At 42.5% G+C, this 16939-nt stretch overlaps 1 protein-coding gene across 2 annotated transcripts in view; it reads left to right on the top strand.

Moving 5' to 3' along the window:
* Positions 1–16939, top strand: part of GRID1 (glutamate ionotropic receptor delta type subunit 1) — a 714118-nt gene that overhangs the window by 682160 nt on the left and 15019 nt on the right. For both annotated transcript variants that reach the window (XM_054580465.1, XM_054580464.1), the window contains one exon: positions 15146–15312. In XM_054580465.1, coding sequence (XP_054436440.1) covers positions 15146–15312 — 167 coding nt within the window. The remainder of the gene's footprint in view (positions 1–15145; positions 15313–16939) is intronic.

The following is a 16939-nucleotide window of genomic DNA, read 5'->3' as shown; positions in this document are numbered from 1 at the left end:
TGCTACATATATTTCCTTGGGTCAAACTCTTTTTTAAAAATTTTATTTAGTTTTAGAGAAACGGAAAGGGAGGGAGAACTAGAGGGAGAGAAATGTCGATGTGAGAGAGAAACATTGATCGTTGCCTCTCATCTGTCTCCTGACCAGGGACCAAACATGCATCCCAGGTGTGTGCTCTGACCTGGGAATAGAACTGGCAACCTTTCACTCTGTGGGGCAATGTCCAACCAAGCCACACCAGTTAAGGGCTTCAGGTCAAATTCTTAAAAGTAGAATTATGGCGTCAAAAGGTATATAAACATTTAGTGTTCTTGACAAAATATTCCTGAGTATTACCGTAAGCAGGGCTGTGAATTAATTTTATTCTTATCTTTGGGATCAAAAGAATACTCAGGCTTCTGTTTCTCCTTCTTCTCTTTTTTTAAATTGAATCCTGTTGATTTTTGTAGAATTTTTTTTATAAACTGGTATTTTTTGTTTTTACTTTTCTCACATCTTTTATTGTGATTTCTCCTTTTTTCAACTTTATATGGATGCATTTTTTTTCTATATTTTGCTTTATTTTTCTGGGGACTGGAGTTCGGAAGAAATCACTTTTATTTCAACTCATTTTTTTCTTGGCCCACATTCAACATTTTCGAGCATTTTTTCCTGGCCCACATTCAACATTTGCCATTCAACAAGTGACCTGTGAATTTTGGTGCGTTTGAGGAAAATTGAGTAAGATTATGGTTAGATATTTTTATTTAAAACTCATAATTGATGCACATACAAACCCCTTCCTCAAATTTGTATTTCTAAAATGGTTTACTACTTGAAGTATTAATGTCTTTTATCCAGTTACTTAATTCATCAACTCATATACTAACATTGAACTGAGTTAATATGTAAGAGTGTGCTTGATCCTTTCCTCCTAAAATAGAGTTAGAATTGGGGGAAAGTCAAAGTGAAAACAAAGACTGACCTTGGACAGTATGTTTTCTCAGAAATGAAAGATGTGTGTTGTTTTTTTTGTTTTTTGTTTTTACTTTACCCAGGAGGCTTCCTTCTTTTGGGGCCTTGTGTCAATGTCTGGACAATGATTTAATCACAATGACTACCAGTGGAGAGGCCTGGGATGGTTCAAGTGTGGTATTTTCTCCCATGCATTAGCTCAGTTGTGCTTCAGCACAAGTTGTTTATTAACGATGAAAATGAAGTTTGAGGAGGGCAAGAGACTTGCTGGAAATTAAGCTTTAGTCAGTACTGAACCCAAGGTTTGAACTCAGTACTTCTTTTATGCCAGTGCCTGTGGCATTACCTTGTGACACTTGGCAAAAATGGAAGAGATGCATGATCAGAGAGGAGCCTCCCCCCTGCCACTCACTCACTGTGTGTTCTAGTGACAGGAGGGAAAGATGAGCAGTTCCTTTTTCTCTCTGCACCTTTGTACACCATGATGCATGCAGCATGGCATACCATTTCCTTGCTTTGTCGGCTATGCTGGTTTCTGATTATGCTTCTAGTCTTAGCCAAAACATTCATACTTCCTGTGTCCTACCTGAACTTCATCCTCTGGACAGGGCCAGGGGTTTTCTTAAGACACTGTGCATCCTAGAGTACAACTTGATCAGATGTAACTCCATGCTCAGGGCCCTGCTCTGTCACATTCCTCACTAGACTCGAAGCCTCCCTGGGGCCGGGCCTGTGCCTTACTCATTTGTCTGTGTCTGGGGCCTAGAGGGAAGGTAGGTACAGGGACAACCCACTAGAACATCCAAAACCTTCCATCCTTAAAAAGAAAAATCAAACAAAATAAATGTTCAGTGAGTAAGAGGAGAGTGTGCAGAAATGCAGCCATGTACAATCTTTCTTCAATGTGAATGGGTGATGCTGGCACTCAGTTGCAAGGAGAGCAAGAAGGTGTGAGGGAAGGCAGGGGCGCCTAGTCATTCTCCTGGAGCAGGATCCCATACAATTGACTAAGATGGCCTTATAATGCTCTGCTGCTTAACTCTGTTTGATGCTGATTGGTTTGGGATAATACAGTCCAAAGATCAAGGAAAGCACCCTCTGTGCCTCCCTTATTAAATCGCTTTACTCTGAGTTTTGAGCATTGCCAAGCAAATCTCATTATGGATTCTTCAATTACTTATTTTGCAATTTTTATAATTTGGTAGGGTAATCTTTGGACTCAAACCAATATCCGTGCCATCAGGTTAACTTTGATTATTTTCAAACTCCTCATTCAAGGGGTGGGAGGCTGTTCACTCCTCTTAAATATGACTTTATTTGTCCTATCTCCTCTGCCCTGTAAAGCAGATCAAGTCTGATATGGTTTACTTTAGTGCTGACTATAAATGTGGGCTCATTTTACTTTATTTGTTCCACTGGGTATTACTGTCTTTTGGTTTTGTGACTTAAGTTTTTACATTTTGAACAGAATTGTTATTTGATTAAATTAAATCAAGGAGCAGTTGCTTGTGAAAACAATTTTGATTTATCACTTCGGCCAGGTTCTTGGAAATTTTTTAGCTTACCTTTATTTCTATTTTGTTAGTATATTTTATTCTTGTTGTTATATTTTGTTGTTTGTCCAGGATCAAAAAGAGAGAAAGAAGGGAAATAACAGTTATTAAAAAATTATTATATGTATTTTATCTTCTCTCTTCAGGGTATTTTATGATATTTATATTTTGATAATAAGGAATGCAAAACTCAAAAAGGTTGAAAAATTTGCCCAAAGATTATCAGACACTACCATACATATATTTATTATTATTACTAATATTACTACCATCATCATCACCATTGTCATCATCAGTAATAGGAAACCTATTTGAGTAGGAATAATGGTCTCCACTGGGATAGGTACCTCTAAGAGTCTCTTTACTCTCCAACATACAGGTGTTAAGATTGTCTTTGAACCCCATGTTTTAAAATTTGTATGTGTATGTGTGTGTGTGTGTATGTGTGTGTGTGTGTGAGAGAGAGAGAGAGAGAGGAGAGATGAAGAAGGAGAGAGAGAAGAACGAGAGGTGAGAGGTGGGGTAACTCAAATCAGGAAGAGTAGAGAGAACAGAAAAAAGAATGCCTTCCAAGGATCAGATAAAGTGAACAGAAATGGTGAGAAAATGGCAAGGACAGAAGTGAAATTGGGTATATCTACTATTTTAAGACTCTCCACAAGGAGAAGATCTTCAACCTGTTTCGCATGAACCGGATCTCAGACCTCAGTTTGTTATACGGAAGGTGCTGAGGGATAATCTCTACACTGTGTAGTAAGTATTTGTCATCTGTGGGCTATGTGGCAGGTTTCTATTAAGGCACTGCCCCTGCAAGGTCTCTCTGGTGGCAAATCTTTCTGATTCTTTGACTTTAAAAAGCTGTACATCCTGACAAGTAGAGTTCAGAGCTTGCTCTGTGAGCAATAGGAGTCCTCTTCTATTCTGAACAGAACGTGACCTCTTTTGTAGCTCCTCAAAGTGCTTTAAGGCTATTGTGTGAGTTCTCACTCTCAAGGCTGACATTTTAGCAAAGAACATAAAGGAATACTTAGCCACAAGTGGGGTCATGGAATGAGGCTCTTCAACATGAAGCCACAGGGATGGTCTCTCAACACATTAAGGGGTAATCTTTAATATTAATTGTGATCACATGCAATTTTACTGCTGCCCTCTCCTTCTAGCATTATAGTTTGAATTGCAAGTTTCCAACAACTCTTTATGGCAAAAACAAACAAACAAAAAAAACACTGGGAGGAAAGCCACCCTGGCCTGAGGGTATAGTTTCATGGGTCTCATTTGAATTTTGTCTCAATGAAGTAAAATGCTCAGTTAAGACAACTTAATGTAGTGAATAGTGTGGGATTTGAGTTAACAAAAACTGGGTTTGGTTCTGGCATTCATCTTGTGCCAGAGATGAGATCTTGGGCAAATTAACTACTGAACAAAGTCATATGAAAAATAAGAATAACAATGCTGGGTCTTTTCAGAGTCATTATATAGATTATAGGGATGATGTAAAGGGATTGTACAATGCCTTAAAGAGTATATTTTAATACAGGTGTTCTCAAAGTGTGGTCCTTAAACCAGCAACATCAGCATTATCTGGGAATGTGTTAGAAATAAAATTTTTGGGCTGCACTTGAGACCTAATGAATGAGAAGCTGGGTGTGGGAGCAGGGGTTGGGGGGAGTTAGTCATCTGTATTTGAACATGCCCCCCAGATGATTCTCATGTCCTCTCAAGTTTGAGGACATATGCTTGAATGAATAGTGCTTATTGTTATGATTGTTGTTGTATTAGTACTTGATCGGTTCTAGAATCATAGAAATACCCAGTGGCTGAGGGTGCCTATTGGTCCTGTTCCTGAAAGTCATCTCGGGAGGAGCAAGCATAAAGGACAAGGGTGGGGAGCAGACCCAGAGGGGCACCAGCTCACTTTGATTCCAGGCCCAGGATTTCCAGATTTTAGTATTCATCCCTTCTATCCTTCACTAATCATTTTATACGTATTTATCAAACACCAACTGTATGCCAGATATCATGCTTGGACAGTAAATGGACAAGAATGGCCTAGAGACTTAAAATCTACTGTGTGTGTGCACACACACAGGGAACATCCACATAACCTTATCCATTTGCTTGTTTATGGGATGTTTGACCACATGGATGCCTGTCCTCTGTTCATGTATTCTTAGGTTGTTCTCCTTCCCTAGGATGACATTTTTCATTCTGTATTCTTCTCTGTTTGTAATCTATTTGGTATCAGGGCAAGCCAATTTACTCTTTCTTTTAGATCATTTTTAATCTTTTCCATGGAATACCTCAGATTAGAATGTTGTTTATCATGGTCTTTGAACATTTTTAAATTTTGACAAATCACTGAAAATCAATGTGTCCCTTTGCCCTGTTGATGGTGTTCAATTTCAGACTTCAAGGGAGGAGACATTGATTCTTCCAAGTGAGGACTTTCCCTTTTACTTTATACCAAACCCACTCCTCCTCCCTTGGACATATGAGAAACCATCTATCACTAAGACAATACTCAGCTTACTAAGTAAGACTGTTTCTTCCCAGAGTGCCAGAGGCCCTTAAAGGGAATGCAGCCACAAAGCCTCTATGGGGTCAGATGCTGGAGGCAGACGTCATTAGCAAAAGCTTGGCCAGAGGAGAAGAAAGCATCAGTGTAATAGAGGCAACTGCTTGGGAACTCTGTGTGGCTTTTTGAGGACACTGCTGTTGAACTTCTGATGTGTAAGACAGGAAGACCGTTTGTAGTCCAGGAGAGCTGGGGAGACATTTCAAGCTCTGCCAGTAGCTGATTCTGTGATCTTGAGCATAGTTCTTTCAGAGCCTTGATTCCCTTGAAAAATGGATATGATTTGTACTGTGGAAGTTTGTCCTGAACTTTCTAAAAAGAGAATGCATGGGAAAGCATCAAGTAGAGTGCTTTGCAGGAAGAAGACATAATTGTGACTTTCCTTTAATATTTGTTCTCAACAGCCTTAATCTCGCAACTCTATGATTTCTCCTCCTGTATTTAGTGCTCTAACCTAAGACCCTCAAGACATAATACTAAACATGCTCTCAAAAGAAGACCAGAAATTAATTGATGCTGTGGTCTATATCGTTGGATCTCAACTTCAGCATGCGTTAGGATCACCTGGAGAGATTCTTAAAACAGATCGTTGGGTGACACTCCCAGAGTCTTATGCAGTGGATCTGGTATGGAGCCTGAGAAAAGTTCTCCTGTTGGTCCAGGAAAAACACTTTGATAACCAGTGGTATAGAGTATGTTAAAGCTGGAGAAGAACCTAAGGACTATCTGGACTGTTTTCCATTTATATAAATTGGTAGTGAGCCAGTAACTGGCCAGGACTATGACCCAGTCTAATAGTCTTTCTAATTTACCAGGCTCATGAGTGAGGACAAGTTCAAGTATTATTTCCCCCAAGGCAATTGCATTTTAATGAGGATCCAACCCTTAAGCTGTAAGGATGATGCTGGTAATGATTATCATGATCATGAGGATAGTGCCTTTTAAAAAAATTTTATAGTTGTTTAAATACAGTTGTTCCTCTTTTCCCCCATTACTCTCCCCTGCCCTGCCCAACCCCCTCTCTTACACTATCCTACATTGAATGTGGAATGTAGGATAGTGTCTTATTGTTTGAGTTCCTTCAATGCATCAGACATTTGCCATGCTGTCTCTTTCTGTGATGAGTCAGTGAGACTTGCTCTTCCTGTGTTCCAGACAAGGTCTCCTAGGCCCAGAGAGTTCAGGTGGCTGGCCAAGGACAATAGGGGAAGGCCCAGTCTGCCCATCTCCAGACCCGTGCTTTCACCAACATACCATGCAGTGCCATCTTTGAAATGGAGTTGAAGAATTTATGAAGAAAGTTAAGAAGTCAGAGAGAAGATACTATAAGAATAAAGGCATTAGTAGCCTGAGAAATTACTTGTCACCCTCTCTAGCCCTTGCTGTGCTCCTCACTGTTGGCTGTATTACTCTAGAACATGGGAATACCAGGATTGGACAGGAAATTATTTGCAGAAATTGTCTTGCAAAACTAGTGCCTGGCCATCCGGAGCTACAGTCTGCTGCTGTAGCCTTAGCACATCTTTATCATCTAGAGGTCTTCTTGCCCAGGTAATGGGCAGCCTCCCTGGAACCACCATGACTGGTTGCTTATGGACACACACACAAAAATACACACAGCATCCCTCCTAACAGATGGCCTTGCCTCCCATTTGGTTCCGTTATCTCATTGTCCAGCTCTATTCCATTCACTCTGATATGAGGCTAGGAGCCAAATTGACTGTATCCTGTGGACAGTGAAAAAAAGCAGCCATTATACTAATGTGGGAGAGTTCAGTCACCATCTGGCCCTCCCATGAGCCTGGTGGTATGCCTGTTTTTGTGGGAACAGGGACTGATTCAGGGAAAGGGTGGCAGCTTTCCCTACAGACTCCTAAGAGAGGGCTATGAACATGTTTGAGCGTCCTGCTGAGGGCCTGTCCTACATTTTACATCATTTTCAACAGTCTTTCTACTGTTTTGAGAGACCAGGGAAAGATAGACTCCTTATCTCCAGCTAAAGGTCTGCTTTTCCTGAACTCTGTTGTCCTCCATGTACTTTGTACCTGTGTTCACTTTTCTGCTGCATCCCTGGGGGCTATGGGCTTATACCTACACATGTGCACACACACGTTCTCAAGCACACACATGCACACATTTACACACACCTACACAAATACGTACATTCACGTGCACAGATTCTCCTGCGCACACTCACACACATACTTCACACACTCTCACAGAGTGGTTGCCGACTTGGTCAAGGTGGAGGAATACCAGCTGTCAGATTGATCTGAATCAAGAAAGGAGCATAGAAAGGAGAAGGAGACAGAGCTTGTGTTGAGCCCTCACTTTGTGCCAGGCACAGTGCCTTGCATTTTGCAATTTCATACTCAGAATAATCCTCTAGAAAGTGATTACAAGCCCCCAAAACTTTAGGCTCACCAAAGAGCTGAGATGTGGAGTGGGTTTGTCTCCATCCAGAATCCTGCTCTTTTCACCACATTGCGCTCAAGGAACGAGGCTGAATCACTAATATTACCCCCTTAGACAGCTACAATCACAGAAGGAATGCCTGCTGAGCTTCAGAAAACATGGGCAACAAAGGAGAGTGAAGGAAATCAACAGGAGTCACCCGTGATGGCATCACCCAGAAATGACTTTTTGGTGCTTGGTTTTGATTCTTCATAAACAAAAATTTTTACATAGTAATTTTAAAAGGATATCACAGTGTAAATATTCTGTGGTAAGAGGGTTTTTTTTTTTTTACACTAAACAGTTAATACTGGTTATCATTTATTTAGCACTTACCATATGCCCACAGGCCCTAAGTATGTCACATTTATTGAAGAATATAATCCTCATCAGAATTCTGTGAGGGATGCACCATTTTACCTCCAGTGGAGCCAAGGCCTGAAGATGGTCAGCAGCTTGCCTGCACTCACACAACTGGCAAGCAGTGGGTTTGGAATTCGAATTCACACAGTTGGAGTCCAGAACACAGGCTGGCTCTTGTTTACCAAGAACAGTTGTTTCCCTTAGCAATGAATGGTCTTTTAAAACACAGCAGTAACAGTAACATAGTAGTCCATCATCTAATACTGTCCTTTACCTGGATAATTCTCAGTTGTTGAGCATTCAGATTGTTTCTAATTCTTGCTAGTTTAAACAATGTTGCCCTGAAAATCTTTGTACCAACATCTCTTCAGAAACTGAACAATTCCTTAGAATAAATCCCTAGGGGTGGAATTGCTACATATACACATTTAAAAAGCATTTGATTCTCCCCACCAAATTGCCATTCCAGAAATACATGCAAGCCCACACTCCTCCTAGCAGACTGTAAAGTTGTCCTTTTCTCCACAGAAGGCCTGGGTTTGTTTTATTTTGTGATTTGGCACAGTGCATGTGCAGGTATAATTGTAGCCAGGGTGCAGGCTGTATGTGAGAGTGTGTTACCATTTCATGAATATGACCAGAGGAACAAAGTTATGGGATGCTTGAGAGGGTCAAGCTCTGCTTTGTTGGGGTGAGGGGTGGGTAAGGAGAGGCAGTGGGCGTGCCACTGGATGGTGAGAGCACAGGCGGATTCATCTGGTTTGCAAGAGTCCCCAGTATCCTGACAACCCCATCCAGCGAGGGCACAGGCTGCCCTCGCCCCGCAGCACCGTATTCCCCACCCAGTGTTTCAGCAGCCCCATGAACCACCTCTGTTTGTAAAGCTGGAGAAAAATAGTCATTGCCATTCCAGGGTGTTCTGTTACCAGCAGCATTGCCCTGAGACGTGCTCAGAGGACAGGGTCACTGGGAGCAATTTCCCTGCCTTCCCCCCATGAGTCCCAGTAGGGCAGAGGGGAGGGCACAGGCTTTTCTGGAAGCAGGTGGACCTCAGCCTGACCTGGCCCTGCCACTCACTGTCTGGGTTTATTTGGGACAAATTATTTTGTTTTTTCTGAGTCTCAGTTACTCCACCTGTAAAAGGGATTCATGTTTTGCCCTTTCGAAGTATACGGTGGTTGAAAAAGGAATCAGGTTTCTGGAGGCCCCAGCACCCAGCTGGCGCCCCATCCCTACCCTGTTCCTGACACTGAAGACACCTGATTTCCTTCTGTACTTTCCTTACAGCATTTGTGTTTGATGTTGACAGCACCAGCATTCTTGTTTTGGGAACAATGTGGTTGCCTGTTCCTCCCAAAAGCAGTTAGGATAGAGTACATGAACATAATGAAGTTCTTGCCTTGAAGGCTGTTGTCTCTGAAAGTTTGTGCGCCAAGTGAGTTCTGAGCAGGGTGAAATTAGTAGTGCAATGAAAGGCCATGCAATCTCATTTTATCACCAGTGTGGAGCAGCAGAGTGAGTCATACAATATCCAGTTCACTGGTGGCTTGGTTTATGGTGCCCAATCTTCCTCCAGTAATACAGGCTGATTGTGTTCCCCCAATGTTAGCGAGGATGCTTTAAGCACTGGGGCCAGACCCTCTCATGATTTCAGTCCCTTTCTATTTGTAGCACTCTAGTGTATGCGTGCGCTGGGGATGGTGTGCACTTCAGGGAAGGGCTTGGGTCCTGTTTGCTAAGATGCTTGCAGGGAGATTAGCCAAGAGCAACCTGCTTTCTGTCCTGACATCCTGGGGATGGATGCCCACATGCCCTTGACTTTCTCTAATGTCAAACTGTTCTTTTCTCCTTTCTCTAAAGTCCTCATATCTGTTCTTTTTTTGTGTGAACCAGGTGCCTTTTGTTTTCTTGTATTCTATCTTTTTTTTTTTTTTTTTTAAGGGAAAGAGGAGAGTGAAATTACCAAAATGTTTATATGCAGGTCAGGCATGTAAAGGAGACTTTCCCAAGTGTTTGGGTGGTGTCGGGGAGCCAGTGTCCAGGGAAATGGAAGTACTCTGCCAAGCTTTTGTGTTCTGTAGATAGGCAAGGGGACTTCCAGGTGCCAAGGGCACACAAGGAGATGAAGATCAGATTTGTTGCCTACGTAGTATGTGATAGCATAAACTGTGTCACAAGGGTAAAGAAGACATTTTAATCAATTTGTCCTAAGACTTATCACTAATCCATTCAGTTCTGTAACAATCCTGTCTATGTTTGGGCATATTATATTTCACATGTATACAGAATGTTAATGGCAGTGAACACATCCTACTGTTTTCTACTACTTTCATTATATACACACATTTTTATGTATGTAAAAACAAAAGCTGTCTGGAAAAAGCCCAGCCATTGTTAACATAAGAATGGTTTGCATAACATTGATGTAACCTGGCAGCCGAGGAGAGTGTACTGGAACGCATATGTGTGAACAATGACAACTTCACTGTACTAGTCAGTGGGGGCAGTAGATGCCATTGAGTGAGCATGTGTACTGCGTGGCTGTCACATTCAAAATGATTGAGCAAATAGAGCAACAAATCTGCATCAAACTTTGCATTAAGATTGACCATTCCTCTGTGAAAACTGTTCAGATGATTCAAAAGGTTGCAGCTCCGGGCAACTGGTGATTGGCAGCTCCATGATGATAATGCAGCTGCTCATGCATCACATCATGTGCAGAGTTTTGTGATGAAACATCAAATCACTCAGGTGACTGAGACCCCCCCCCAACCCATAACCCAGATTTGGCACCCTGTGACTTCTGACCTTTCCTAAAACTAAAATCACCTTTGAAAGGGAAGAGATTTCAGGTCATCAGTGAGATTCAGGAAAAGATGACAGGAAAGCTGATGGTGATTGGGAGAAATGTGTGAGATCCCAAAGTGCCTACTTTGAAGGGGACTGGGCCATTATTGTTCTATTTACAGTGTCTCTTGTATCTTATATCTTCAATAAATGTCTCTTTTTCATATTACATGGCTGTATACCATATATATGTGTGTGTATGTATGTGTGTGTATTTCTATATTTCTGCTTAATCTTTATAATTATCTGTTGCATAAAAACTCATCAAATTTGTGAACCATAATTTATTAGATTACTTCCCTAAATTAAATATTTAAATTGTTCCCATGTTTACTTTATAGGCAAATCTAGGTTTAAAATATCTGTCATATCTTTAAGATACATAGATGGATTTGGCTTACTTACTCAGTTAAATCCCCAATTTGCTAGGTTAAAGGATATAAGTAGTTTTAAATGTTTATGTTATATATTGCTGCATTACTTTCATAAGGATTATGGCTTTCTTTGATGCCTATAGCCCACTTTATCAAAACCTTACTAACACTGGATATTATCAATTTAAAAATGTGGAAATGGTAAATTATATTTCTAGGTGATATTAACTTTCAACCCTCCACTTTTTTAGATGATCTGCAAGTGCTTTCCACAGCTCCTGGAGGAATCTTGGGCTCTAGTCCCAGGACCGCAGAGCTGGCAGTAAAGGGCTCTCTGTGTTGCCTTGTGCACCTGGGCTTTGTATAGAGCCAAAGGCTCAGGGGAGGCTAAGCTGAATCCACCGGTCTTGTCTCCAGCCTTACCTTCCAACAGGCACATTCCATGGCATTGATGCATGCTAAGTCAGTGATTGGAAACTCAGAATACATTTAATATTGTAAATGAGTAAGCTAGGTAAAGGTAACTTAACCCATTAGAGAGGTGAAATACAGTATTTTTTTGTTTGTTTTAATACAGAACAGAAATCTATGATATCACTTTGATCTTTTAGGCATTACAAAATAAATGTCAACAAACTATTTGTAAACAGCTCACCATCTGTCATACCTCTTCTCAGTTAACATCCTTCTTCAATTCACTCTCTATAGCCACCTGGGAAGTGGGGAAAGACAGGACTGGGAAACACAAGGAAGAACACATTGGTATGAATAGGAGGTGGCAAGATATCCAACTCTAATGATCTGTTGTGCCACTTGGCCAAGGGACTCCCAGCTCCTGCAGGAAGGTGTTTGTGTTCATGCTTCTCCCTCTGTGAGGAATAGAAAATGGAACATAGTTGAGAAGAGACTAGATTCCTGCCAATACTCTGTCTTCCCGAGTCTGGGAAAAAATCCTCAACAAAAAGGAGTAGTTAATATAAGTAGGAAAGGAAAATGTCTCATAGTGAGAGAGATGTATGGCATGGAGTTGAGGGGATGGAGATTGGAGGAAGAGGGAAAGAAATTAAATGCCTTCCCAGTGGAATTAAATAATAGATCAGAGGCTGAGCCCACAAAAGAGGGAGCTGGACCTCAGAACAAAATGGGGGGAATACTCAGGCTCAATAAAGGAGGAGGATGAGCTTGTGTGAGGAGAGGAGCGAGAGGAGATTCTTGGCTCTCCTGGAGGCAGATGTTTGATATATTTGCTGTCCCCTACATATATAGAAGCTTGTGGATAAGCAGCACAGAGTAAAAAGGTAGATACATAATTATCAGGGACCACATGGAAAACCAGTTCTTCTGATCCTTCAAGGAAGAGGTACATCTTAGAATTTGGGAGGAGTATAGAGCTCATTCTGTATGGGATAAGAAGAGGGTCTATGCAATATAGTCATGATGGGTGGGGTGTTTGGATTTCTTAGAGCTTGATTCTGAACTGTTCCTGAGAACATGGTCAAATCTAAGAAGTCTTCTGTCTCATACAGGGTCTGTGACACATCAGGAAGATCAGGGAGACTCTGCGAGGTCCAGAAAGTTTTATTTGAAACCAATGAACTTGAGAAGCCCAGGGAAGGTGTTGGTGCTGCATTTTACTCAACATGGAGCTGAGTGAGGAGGAAGCTCTGGGGTGCTGAGGAAGTGAGGAAAGGAGGTTCAGGATGGAGAGTATTTTGTAAGAGTAGAGCCTCACTGGAGTTGGAGCTTCTGATTTGGCCCACATACAAGATGTGGTACATCGGTTCCTCGGGCGCCTCCCTCTTGTGGCATTGTCAGGGAGATTGGGTGTAAGCCACGTCCTTCTTGAAGCATACATAATAGTAAATCTAGTCCCTGTTTATAAATGAGGAGATTGAGGGTCAAGCTGCTATTTAGCAGCTCAGGAAGAGAACTTCTATAACACTTTCCCCCTCTCTTCTCAGCTGTATTCCTGGTTAGCAGGGATTTGCTGCTGAGACATTGCCAGTATCCATGCATATGCTTTCTGCCTTCTCAGCTTAGGCCAGCAGGACTGTATAAGCAACTCCCTTCATGAAACTGTGCTCACCTGTCACTTAGCCCAAACAGGAGCCACAAATGCTTGAGGAAGAAATCCAAGTGCCCCATCAAAATGGCCATGCCAAGCATTTGTCAGAACCAGTTTCCACTAGATCTGGGTCTAGCTTATTTCTTTTCCCTTCATGGAACATCACTTGAAAGGTAGAAGCAAACCTGATCTTAATTCTTCCTTCAACATGACATGCCCTTTTGAAATCGTACAAATAACAATGTCTGATTGTCATGTCGAATTGCGAGCATGGATGCAAAATGCTCCAAAGTCAGACTAAAGCCAAATACTAGGTCATAAGTCAACATTTTGCTGAGAGGCTTGGTTACTCTTAGGAGGTGGAAAGTGTATATCTTTTCATGAGAAAGCTTGTTTGTCAGCAGGAAAAAAGTTTCAAACACTGTTATCTTCCCACATGGAGGGAGAGAGAAAAGTGTAATTTTGCAACCTGGGTCAGAGTCCTTTAGGGACTTCAGAAATTAGGATGGCCAAGGAATGAGAATTTGATGTAATCCTTCAATTGCTTCCTGAGGTGAAAGTCAATGAGTGGCACAGATGTGTGTTATTCCTTAAAATGTCACTAGGCAAAATTGCATGACTGGCCAGGAGCAGCCTGTCCCAAGGATGCCACATTCTGCTCAGAAATCCTTCTGATGGAAAACTTGTGATGAAAAAAAATGAGCCATTCTGGACAATTGGCACTTTGGGTTCCAAAGTAAGTCAACTCTTGACTAGCTTCACGTAAGCAGCTATGGTACTCTTTGGAAAGTCTCAGTGGACATAAAGACTCAACTGGATAAAGGAAGAAGACAAGAACACACCCTTGGCAAAACCATAAAGCTGATAGCTTGCCAGCATGGTCTTTTGTTGCCTGTGATATTTCAGTCTTGACACCAAGCCCAGATTGAGGTCTTCTAGCATCCGTGGAAGCTATGGTGGGAGGGACGGAAGAGGCAAAGAGGTGTACGCTCACTATAGAAATAAAACCAAAACCTCTGCTGCATTAAGAAGATTATACTCTATTTTAAGCTGGCCAAGTGACAATTTCTAGTTTGCATCTCCTTCCATTATGCAAAGCAGCTTACATTTTTTTTGGAGGTCCAAACTCCAGACAAAATGGCTCAGGATAGAATTGAACGTCTGCTCTGGATATTTGCACTGGAGTGGGACTTCAGCTGTGGCCACAGGCAAATTCCTGAAGGGATAATCTGCAACTATTGCACTGATACAGAAACAGTGACACTAAACACGTGATCCTGTGTGTGTGTCTGTGCACATATATACATACATGTGTGCATGTGTATACATGAATGTGCACATGCAGGTGTGTATACATATGCATTTTTGCAGGTGTGTCTGTATGTGCATGCTCTTGTGTGGGCAGTGAAAGGCAAATGGCAGAAACCCAGCTTGGCACCATAATATCAGGACCGTGTCCTTATTGGTTTCTTCCCCATACATACTAAGGTCCTGATTTGGATATTTAGTCACAGCCACTTGGGGTCACTGAACTTGGGGCTATCTTCCATGTTCACTCTAAGCAGAGTCCAGTCAGGTTTTGTGTAGAAGTATTAAGTGGATAATATTATGCTCCCTTTAACTCTGTGGTCAGAAAAATCTCAGTTTCCTGGGGTCAGACTTTTTGCCTTCTAAGCGAGCCTGCTACCCTGAGAAATAGATCCAAGCCACTGTGAGATATGCTGTGCTGAGCCTACTAGAGGCACCATCCCATCCTTTTCTGTCTAATCTCAGTCAATGGCATCAACCAGTGGTGGAATCTGTAGACCAGAAAATTGGAGGAGAGTTTGCTGTGCTGCCTGGTGGACAGGAAGAGCTATTTAGGAGGGTCCCTCAAATCCCACCATCGAGATGCCTCACTGCTTGAAACTAATACAGTAGGCCAGGCCTGTCTGACTGCATGATAACTTTGATCTTTCAGGCAAAGAAGGGGAACTATGCCTTTCTGTGGGATGTGGCCGTGGTGGAGTACGCAGCCCTGACTGACGACGACTGCTCTGTGACTGTCATCAGCAACAGTGTCAGCAGCAAGGGCTACGGGATTGCCCTGCAGCATGGCAGCCCCTACAGGGACCTCTTCTCCCAGAGGTAGGCACAGTCATCAGTGCAGCTCCGGTAGCCCCCTCTCCTGGGGTGGGAGGATAACCTCCTCTTAGGAGCTGCGAGCCAGCAAAAACTTGTTTATTCATCACCTTTTCCTCAGCACCAGCTGTGTGGCAGCACTTGATCCTCCCCCCACTCCTGACTAGTTCTGTGCCAGGTCCTGGGCTACAGAGGCAGAAGTATATGGTCCCTTCCCATGAAGGTGTGTGGTCTTCTCATTGCGAAATGTGACGTGAGAAGGCAATGTCAGCACAGGGCAGCAAGTGTGATAGAGAGGATATTCTGGGGATGGAAGAGGGTATCTGATCAGACCCAGGAGAAGAGGGAGGGCTTCCCAGAGGAGATGACACCTGTAGTGTGAGGATGAGTAGGAGTTAGCCAGATAGGCCCAGTAATTTTAAATTAATGAATAATTAACTGGATCTGGCAAGGGCCCAGTAATTACTGTAAGATTTTTTATTGTTATTTTATTATAGTTGTCCCAATTTTACCCCTTTGCCTTCCTCTGCCCATCCCACCCCCCACTCCTACAGTCAATTACCACACTGTTGTCCATCTCTAAGGGTCATTCATACATGTTCTTTTAACTAGTCCCATCTTTCCACCATTATCTACTTCTTAAGATAAATGCAAAGTAGGAAGAGTCAATGCAGAGACTTGAAAAAAATGGGGATCTGAGAAACAGATGGACTCCATAGTTACCTGTACATAGACTAGGGGGTAGATACTATCTGCTGGGGCAGAGAGGGACCTGGCCCTCATCACATGCCTCTTCCTTGCCCTCCCCAGATAAGCTTCCTGGTAATTATTGCTAAAAAATGGTAGGCATGTTGGGAGAAGAGTGGAGAAGGGCTGCATCAGTAGGAGTATTCAGCCTGAGACAATGCACATGGATACCCCCACCAGAAATGAATACAGTGTGTTTAGCTGGCATTGGCTTATACTTAGCTTCCCGTGTTTTTTGCTGGTGTGAATACATCCCTTGGCCCTGATGTTCTATTTTCCCTGGGGCATGATCAAGTTTCTAAAGGGTTTTTCTGGATCCCTGGTCAACCCCCTTGAGTAAAATATTCTGTCATCAGCTACCCCTGTTTTCTGCCACAGTTGCTTACCTTGGTCCTTGACCAGGTGAGCTAGCCTTACCAGAGAGGGTGGAAGTGAAAAGCATGGGTAAACTCAATGGCCTTTTGCCTTGAAACAGCCTGATAACAGGAGCTCTTATTTACTCCCAGGGACATCTAAGCCTTAAGCCCACCACTCATACATGTCTGTAAGGTGACATCCTGGTGGGTGAAGTAAGCAGAACTATAGAGCCTAGAGGAGTATCCATAGGACAGGCTCTGCGTTGGTCCGCCAACACCCAGAATGTGGCAGAAGTATCCGAATGAAAAGGCCCATAAGGTGGACAGGCTCAGGGATAAATCCCAGTTGCCTGGTCAGTGCACATATTCCAGCACTGAGGATCACTCATTTGGAGGGGCAGGCATCATTAGAGGTTATCAATTTAACCTAGGGTCACTCAGTCAGCTGCCATCAGAGTTGGAAGGAGAATGCAGGTCTGTTGATCCCCAGTGCTATGCCCATGTTGCTGTCCTACCTACCACCCTCCATC

This window comes from Pteronotus mesoamericanus, unplaced genomic scaffold (genome assembly GCF_021234165.1).
Source record: "Pteronotus mesoamericanus isolate MK-2021 breed Mesoamerican mustached bat unplaced genomic scaffold, CSHL_Meso_final contig_59, whole genome shotgun sequence".
NCBI lineage: Eukaryota > Metazoa > Chordata > Mammalia > Chiroptera > Mormoopidae > Pteronotus > Pteronotus mesoamericanus.
The sequence above is the reverse complement of the archived record's forward strand: the minus strand, read 5'-3'. Positions and strand labels throughout refer to the sequence as shown.